This window comes from Grampus griseus (genome assembly GCF_964374135.1).
Source record: "Grampus griseus genome assembly, chromosome: 1".
Classification (NCBI taxonomy): Eukaryota; Metazoa; Chordata; class Mammalia; order Artiodactyla; family Delphinidae; genus Grampus; species Grampus griseus.
In genome coordinates this window covers 71,978,427-71,986,999 of record NC_139017.1, presented here as the reverse complement: position 1 = coordinate 71,986,999, position 8,573 = coordinate 71,978,427, and the positions used below count along the sequence as shown (strand labels likewise).

Sequence of the window (8,573 nt, the reverse complement as noted above, 5' to 3'; positions counted from 1 at the left end):
CAGCACCCAGTATTGGCATTCTTGGGGGCTGAGCTACTCTACACTACCTCCAAGAAAAATAAGCCGCCTGCTCAGCTGGGGGCTTCAGGTCAACAGCTGTCAGGTCCTAGGTGGCAGCTGAGGGCTTCTCAGCCACCCTCTAGAACCCACTTGACTCCTCATGCACATGGGAAGAGGGGCATAAAGGGAGCAGAGGACCAGACTGTTCAGAAAGGAGGGGGACCTAGTTCTACTTATTAAGGGGTCCTGGACCCCCAGCTTCTTTTCAAGTCTCCTTCGCCCCATCCCAGAAATGAATGTTCACAGGAGATAAAGATCCCTGTCTCGGCCTCCCTAATTCTTCTCCTGGGAACTCCAGATTGGGGAGCTGAAGGCCCAGGGCCGGCGGTAGCAAATTAAACCTAAGAGTGAGAGGCGAGTAGCGCCCCGGTTGTTCCCGAGGGGGCAGCACGGTCCTCACCTCCCACGCGCCGCGCGCGCTCCGGGCCCGAGCGGGGCGGGGCCTGGCGGGAGCGCGCCAGGGGCGGGGCTTCAGGGGCGCACCCGGGAGGGCGGAGGGAAGGGCTGGGGGCGTGGCCTAAGGCTCTGGGGCCGGCGGCGGCGGCAGCAGGGAGCTGGGAAGCAAGAAGCCGGGAGCGCGGGGCTCAGTCGGGGGGCGGCGGCGGCGGCGGCTCCGGGGATGGCGGCGGCTCCACTGCTGCTGCTGCTGCTGCTTGTGCCCGTGCCGCTGCTGCCGCTGCTGGCCCAAGGGCCCGGGGGGGCGCTGGGAAACCGGCATGCGGTGTACTGGAACAGCTCCAACCAGCAGTGAGTCGGGGGCCCAGGGAGCCCATGCGTCCCGCGTCAGTGAGAGGGGGAGGCCTGGGAAGTCCTGGGGGAACCTGGGGTGGGAGTCCTGGGAGACCATAGCTGGGGGCTAGGAGGCGAGGGAGAGGGGGAAACACTCTGTGGGCATCTATGACACTCGGGGGGTGTCTGAAAGAGGCTGTTAAGGTATAGTAACCAGGGCTTGGGCCGTGCTGAGGAGGCAGCTCGGGGACACCCCACCCTACCTTGGCTTCTCTCCACACCCGCCTCTGGAATAGCTTACCCCCACCGACAGTCCTCCCATCTTCCTCTCCTTCGGCCGGGCTGGGGTTTGGGAGTACCAGTGTGCTGGGGATAGGCCGCCGCACTTGGGGGACCCAGGGATGACCTGTTTTCAGCCGTGAGGGTTTCAAGGGGTTCTATGACTCCTGCTTTTAAAAGTGGAGTCCAGAGCTGAGGCAAGGAGTCCGACCAAGCACCTCCTCAGAACGAAGGCGAATGGGTTACCCTGGTTGTATGGATAAGCCCGGTTGGGGTGACCTGGGGCTGGGCCGCCAAGTTGGGGGGCTCTGGAGGTGCTGCTTGGATAGGATGGGAACGTGGGGTACCGGCAAAAGGGAGGGAGGCAAGGAGACGGCGTGTCACACACGCACACACACGCCCGGGCTGGGGACGGCGTGTGGCTCCAAGAGTGAGCGGGCGTGCGCGGCTGTCAGTGTGCGTGTGTGTCTGAGTGTGTGATTTGTGTGTCTGCGTCGGCGATTGTCTGGGGGTGGGAGCGGGCGACGGGTCGGGGAGGGGGCTGCGGTCGCTGTCCGCGTGGCCGGCCGCTTCTGAGCTAGGGTGGCTGGCCGCGGTCTGGGCGGGTGTCAGGGCGGCCGTGTGGTTTCCCGGGGTGTGTGAAGAGGCGGCTGGGTGCCGGCTGCGGGGCCAGGTCCTCATTCTGCTCAGTCCTTGCTGCCCTTGTCTTCTCCTCCCCGCCGAGCCGCCGTGTGTATCACCCCGGCCGCCTCCGTGTGTGTCTGTGTTTGTGTGTGGAGGGGGGGAATCCCTGGGGACACGGGGGTCACTGTCACACCTACCCAGGCGGCGGCGGTGGCACTGTTTCTGGCTCCCCACTCCAGGGGGCGACTCGGGAGCAAATGGCGAGGCCCACAGGAGGGGACTGAGAAGGCCGGGCGGCCGCGACCCCCAACCTCCCTGGGGAGGGAGTGCCGCTCGCCGCTCCGCTCTTTGTTGTTTGGGGCTCTGCGCCTCCCCCTCTCTCCCTCCTCGCGCCCGGAGTGTCAGACTGGGGGTGGGGATGAGCCAGCGACGCCCCCCTCTCGCTTCCCATGGAAACCTCGGGGGTGGGGATACGGCCCCTCCCCCCCGGACCGGGACTCGGAGAAATCCGAGGGGCACTGGGGGCTGACTCCCCTGCTCAGTCTAGCTCGTCTCCCTCCCCCAGACTCACACGTCCGCCCCCCGCCCCGCTAGAGTCTGGCGGGGGGCGGGGAGCAGAGAGCGCGCAGGTGAGGGGCCCCGGGTTCCCTACGACCGTCAGGGCACCCCCATATTCTTAGGAGAAGCCAGAACCAGGGGGATGCGGGAATGGCGGGGGGGGGGAGGGATGTTGTCGATCAGGTTCCCCTCCCCTCATACACCTGGGCGCAGGTGAAAGCCCTGGGAGGGGGTGGGGAGCCCAGGTTCCAAGAGCCTCCTTTCTGTCTTCCCCGCTCCCCCACAGGTTTGGACCGGCAGAGATGGGAGGGGGCGCGCACCGGGCCGGGAGGCCGCCGCCGCCCCCGCCTCGCTTCCTCCGCCTTTGTTGCCGCTGTGCCCGGGCTCCCCGGCTCCCTCACTGCGGCAGCCGCGGCCCCATAAATCGTGAGAGCGACGTGCTCCGGAGCCGGGAGTGGAGAGGGCCAGGGAGCTGGGGGCGGGGCCGGGCCGAGCCACAGGCTCCCGCGCCCCCTCCCCCAGGTCACGTGAGCTGGGCTCCTGGCTCCCACCCCCCGTCACTTGCCGAGGGTCTCTGCCCCTTGGGATCATGTGGAGAGGGTCTTGCGACCCCGCCTCCTGGGGGTCACGTGGGAGTGTACTGGTGGAAATTGTGCGCTGGTCTCTGACAGACCTGGGGGCAGTGCCCTGCACAGCGACCGTGATCTCGCTTCCTATCTCCCACTCGGCCCCTCCGTTTGGTCCTCTGGAATAGGCGAGATCTATTCCCAGCCTGGCCCAGAAACTAGGGATTGGGCGAACTATACTGGAGGAAAGCGTGAGAGTGTGAGGTCGAGGGGTCCCCTGAGCCCGGAATCGAATGGGGGGTCGGGACTGGCCAATGGCCAAATATATGCGCCCAGGACCGTGTTCCATTTCTTTGCAGAAGTGTGCAAAGGTGCTGGTCTTCACCCCTATCTCAAGAAGTGTACGGAACATCTTTCTCTAGCTGTCTCCCTACCTGTCTCTTTATCTCTGAAATGTTTCTGTTGCTTATCTCTCTTTCATTCATATATTTATTGAACAAATATTTATTGAGGCTATACTACCTCCCTGTTGGTCTTTCTCTCTCTCTCTTTTCTCTCTGTCACCGAGTCTCTGCCCTGAACCCCTTCCCCGTCCCTGATATTCTGCTTTGCGTCTCGCCGTCTCCGTCTTTGCTGTCTGTGGGCCTCTCTGGAGCGGCCTCTACGTCTCTCCCTTTCTCCAAGCCTCTCTCCTGTCTCATTCTCTTCCCTCTCTCTCTCGGTTTCTGGATCCCTCTCTTTCGCTGTGTCTCACTCCCTTTCCCCTCTCAGTGAATCCGGTTTCTGTTCATCCCCCTCTCGGTGTGCGTCTCCCCCTCTCTCCATTTCTACGTGTCTCGCTTTCGGCGGGTTTCTCGCGCTTCGCCGCCGCTGCAGATCAATAAACCTTCGCCGCCGCCGCCGCCGCCGCCGCCGCCGCCGCTGTCGCAGGGAGGAGGGGCGGGGATATGGGGCGCGCTGATTTTCTCCCATCCGACGCCGTCCGGAGAAGCCCAGGGCCCAGTCCCGGGCTGGCAAGACCCAGTGCGGTGGGGCGCCGAGGCCCGGGGCGCCGGAGGGGTGAGGGGGTGTCAGCGTGCACGCGCCGCCCCGCGAGCGTTCTCGCCAGTCACCCACCCAAGCCCGGGTGCGCGGACCCCACGCCGCACACACGTGGTCAGGCCTAGTCTGCTGGGGTGAGCGGCGCGCAGCCTCGGGGGCGCGCGCTAGAGAGAAGGAGAACCGGGGTCCGGTGTCTTTATCCCTCCTCCACTTCCTTAGCTCTGCATCCTGGCGTCTGGGGTGGGGGCAGGGATTTAACAAGTTCAGCTCTCTGGGGATCATTTCCCTACTCCCTGGTCCGTTAGACACCCTGTTTACCTGCCCCTAATTGCCCCAGGGGGAGAGGTTTGCTCCTTCCCCGCTCCCCCGCCGCCCACCCCACCAGGCTCGAGCAGGTAGGCCACTGAAGGAGTGAAAGTGAGGGGTGGGAATGCGCACCGGGGGCGGTGAGAGCCGGGAGAAATGAAATAACAGGGTGAGGGGGCACCCCCTCCGGGTGGGGTGTGTTGACACGCCTTTCTGGAGGAGAAATGGGAGGCTAGGAGGGGATGAAGTGAGGAAGAATAGAGAACTGTTTGAAGGGGCAGGCACGACCCAGCCCCCAGCCCCCAGCCTATCCTCTTCTCCCGTGGGGCGGGGGGTGGGGTATGGCTCTAGGTTAGAGAGGTGTGGCCCTGGAGGGGGGGTGAGCTGTGGCGCTAAGCCGGGGCCTAGCGGCACCTCCCTCTTCAGTGCCAAGGCTGGGAGGATGACAGATTCAATTAAAGCGCCCAAGCCGAGCAGACACCTCAGGTCTCCCGGGAGGTGTGGCTGGGGATCCTGGCACCCAGCCCTTTGCCCCCTGTCCACCAGCTACCAACTGGGCACAGGCATTCCACAAGCAGTTCTTTCTCCCACATGCACAGCTTGGGGAGGGAGGTGCATTTCAGGGGCTGTTCCACTCAGCCCAGGGATGGGAAAGAGGTGGCTCCTCTTCAGTTGTGGTCGCCCAGCAACCTTTGTATAAGGCTACTCCCCTCTGCGTTAAGGAAACTGAGGTACCTGTAGGGATAGCTCTGGCTTTGGCTTCCTCTCTGCTAGAGCAGGGTGTGTTGTGGAGGAACTGGGCAGTGCCCTAGGGAGGCGCTACTTCAGAGGAGGGCTGGAAACCCGGGCGAAGCTAATGGACAGAGGCCCCAGTGTGCCTGTGCAGCTGCTCCAGGCCTGGCACTGGTGGCCCCCTCCTCAAAGCCTGTGGAGAAAACAGTAGACTTTGGGCTTGGGGATAGAGAGGCAAACCTGGGGTGGTGGCTGGGAGCTAGGCCTGGTCTAACCCGTTTTCCTGCTCCCAGTGCCGCAGGCAGAGACTCCTGCCCACCTGAGTGCCAGGGCCAAGGAGGGGCCAGAGTGACCCCATCACTCCCTTGGGGACCGAGTGGGGCTGGTGGCATTCCTGATGATTCAGGGAGGCCGTGCCCATTCTTACTGGGGTGCTCAAGCACCAGCTCTTACCTATCTGCCTTACTGCTAGGCTTGGAAGGGAGTATCTGGGGAGGGGGTGGCACAGGCAAGGCCAAGGAAGTACGGTGAGGTGAGGAGGGACTCTCAAGGCCCCATGCCATCCAAAGGCCTCCAAGCTCGCTTCCCTAATGGATCTAATTACTGTTTGTGGAACTGGAAGGTGCCTGGCGACATGGGGAGCGAGTCTCTCCCCTCAGGGAGTTCCAGGGACCAGGGACCCCAGTGGTTGGATGTTTTGCCAAGTACCCCATGCCTTCCTGTGTCCACCACACTCCCCTCTCACTGCCAAGATGTGTGCATTCTTATGCTAAGGAAATTAGGGGAAACTCCTGCCTACTTCTCTGAGTTTCTTTCTCCATTCAGATGTTTCTCCCATCCCCACACCACTCAGTACCACCATGGAGAACAGTAATACCAACATTTTGATGGTAACTAGCAAGGCAGGTGGGGATTACAAGGGACCCAGCATCTGCTTCTCTGCCCATAGAAGGATCAGGGAAGTAAGAGGCACAGCCATCTTGTCTGGGCACTATGCCCACTACTCTTCCCAGCATCGTCATCACCTGGGGCGTTGGCGTCCAGGTTGAGGAGGGAGGTGTATAGAGACAGAAGTTTTGGCTGGTTAGCGTGACACCACACGGAGCCTTGGTGTTGAGTCCCTTAGCTCCCTGATCTATTGTGTCATGTTATTGGGGACCTAATTGTCCGTGGCCTCAGGGTGGAGGTCAGTGGGACTCAAGGTACAGAGGCCAGTCATACCGTAGAGAGAGCATGTGCCAGTGTGTGTGTGTATGGGGAGAGCAGGAAGAGAGCTTGCAATTGCTGGGGTCAACCAATACTGGCATGCCAGTCCAGCACACATATCACCTACTTTTTCTATGTGTATACCGCCTATGAGTGGGCGGTGAACATATTTGTGTGTGTGCCATAGAACTTGTGCATGTATATGCATGAAGCCTCCATACATGCGTCTGTGAGGGCAGGTCCTGTCCGACTCGCCTTTGGGGCCGACTGGCAGCAGCAGGAAAGCATGCTGGGAGAGGCGATGGAGAGTGCGCATCCCTCGAAGGGATCCCTCCCACTTTCACACTTCCATTCCTTCTATCCTTCCTCCCTACTAGTGAATTATGGGGGATGGACAGAGGAAATCCGGGCCTGGGTCTGGGAGTCGCTGGGGCCTGCGCCGTTTCTGTGGTAACCAAAGCATACGTTCCCTTCTTCCCTCCACCCTTCTCCCCCGCCTCTTTTCCTTCGGAGGCCGGCAGGGCTTCCCTGTGCCTTTGCTACCCTCTGGTGGCCACTATGAGAAGGGCAGAACAAGGAGTGGGCCTGGAAGGATAGCTGGGGGATTGACGGCACTAGGGCCCTGGGGACAGAGACAGGGACTGAGAAGGGAGGAAGCTCAGAAGAAAAACCGGGAGGCTCCGAGGACCCTGGGGAAGGTCTGCGGAGCGGTGAGGTGGAAAGTGGGTTGGCTTTGGGTTTGTTCTCTCTGACCCGCTTCCTCTCCCCACAGCCTGCGGCGAGAGGGCTACACAGTGCAGGTGAATGTGAACGATTATCTGGATATTTACTGCCCGCACTACAACAGCTCAGGGGTGGGCCCGGGGGCGGGGCCAGGGCCCGGAGGCGGGGCGGAGCAGTACGTGCTGTATATGGTGAGCCGGGCAGGCTACCGCACCTGCAACGCCAGCCAAGGCTTCAAGCGCTGGGAGTGCAACCGACCGCACGCTCCCCACAGCCCCATCAAGTTCTCGGAGAAGTTCCAGCGCTACAGCGCCTTCTCTCTGGGCTACGAGTTCCACGCGGGCCACGAGTACTACTACATCTGTAAGTGACGGCCAGGCGGCGGACCAGGGCGGGACCTAAGAGTGCCAGGGGGTGGAGTCCCGAGGGGCCGGCGGCGGGCCAACGCTGCAAGGCACTAGGTCTCCGTCGCTTGGAGTGATACCTCGGGATGAGGCGTGGGGGCTGGGGACCTCAGGGTTCCAGCTCAGAGTCTTGAGGCTAAGAAAGAGGTTAGTGGCATTCCGAACTTTGGGTCGCAGAGTCACTGTTTCTGTGAGGGCCATTTCTAGGCCGGGACCTCAGGGGTCATTGTTTCTTGAGGGATGGGACCCAAAGGGCTTCTAGGGCTGACGGCGGAGCCACCACGACCAATGCGCAAAGGGTGGAGGAGGTACTGAAGGACACTGCCCAAGAGGGGCAGTTTGGAGGGGGTGAAAAGGAGAGTTTCTGAGCGAGGAGGGCACGAGGTGTAAATCTGGAGAAAGCCACTCAGGCCCAATCTCCTCCCCAGCCACGCCCACCCACAATCTGCACTGGAAGTGTCTGAGGATGAAGGTGTTCGTCTGCTGCGCCTCCAGTGAGTATAATAGGCTCCCAGCCGCGACCCCATTCTCGGCTCCCCTGCTTTGGGGCTCCCCTGGCTTCCTGGGGGTGGGGGCGGAGGGCACAGGCGAGGGGGACTCGGTCCTCAGCTGTAACAGGGGGAGGGGATCCTGGCCCTGACTATCCCCTCCTCTCTCCACCCCCCCGCACCCCCCCCGCAGCATCGCACTCCGGGGAGAAGCCGGTCCCCACTCTCCCCCAGTTCACCATGGGCCCCAATGTGAAGATCAACGTGCTGGGTGAGTGCGCAGCGCCCTCTGGTGGCCACTGCTGGAACCGCAGCCCCCTCCCGGTGCCTGCTCATCTTGCATGTCTTTCCTGGGGTCACCGATCTTTACCACCCCCGTGGGTGGCCACGTCCCCCGCTCCACTGCTGCTGCCGCTGCCGCGTGCCCCGCCCCAGCACTCAGCACAGCTCTCACCAGTCTGTCTATTCATCTATCCACAGAAGACTTTGAGGGAGAGAACCCCCAGGTGCCCAAGCTTGAGAAGAGCATCAGCGGGACCAGCCCCAAGCGGGAACACCTGCCCCTGGCAGTGGGCATCGCCTTCTTCCTTATGACACTCTTGGCCTCCTAGCTCTGCCCCCTCCCTTGGCGGGGAGAGATGGAGTGGGACTGGGACAGAGCAGGGAGCCTTTGGCCTCTCCAAGGGAAGCCGAGCCTTGGGGCCTAGACCCCTCCTCTGATGGCTGGAAGTGGGGTCTGCACCATACATCTGTGCCCACCCCTTCTGCCCCCTCCCCACCAAGTAGGGCACTGTAGTGGACCAGGCACAGGGACAACCAAGGGTTCCAAGTGGCCTTGTGGCTCTGGTAATGTTTGG

At 62.3% G+C, this 8,573-nt stretch overlaps 1 protein-coding gene across 2 annotated transcripts; it reads left to right on the top strand.

Annotated features, from left to right (window-relative positions):
- Positions 1-679: 679 nt before the first annotated feature.
- Positions 680-8,327, top strand: LOC309833768 (ephrin-A3; the record flags this gene model as incomplete). Of its 2 annotated transcripts, XM_082672215.1 has the most annotated exons (5): positions 680-807; positions 6,874-7,187; positions 7,657-7,722; positions 7,910-7,987; positions 8,197-8,327. In XM_082672215.1, 5 exons carry the CDS (start codon positions 680-682, stop codon positions 8,325-8,327), a joined length of 717 nt encoding a protein of 238 aa, XP_082528341.1. The 2 variants fall into 2 exon arrangements, with proteins under 2 accessions (XP_082528341.1, XP_082528342.1); XM_082672216.1 differs by lacking the exon at positions 7,910-7,987.
- Between the last annotated feature and the right edge of the window lie 246 nt (positions 8,328-8,573).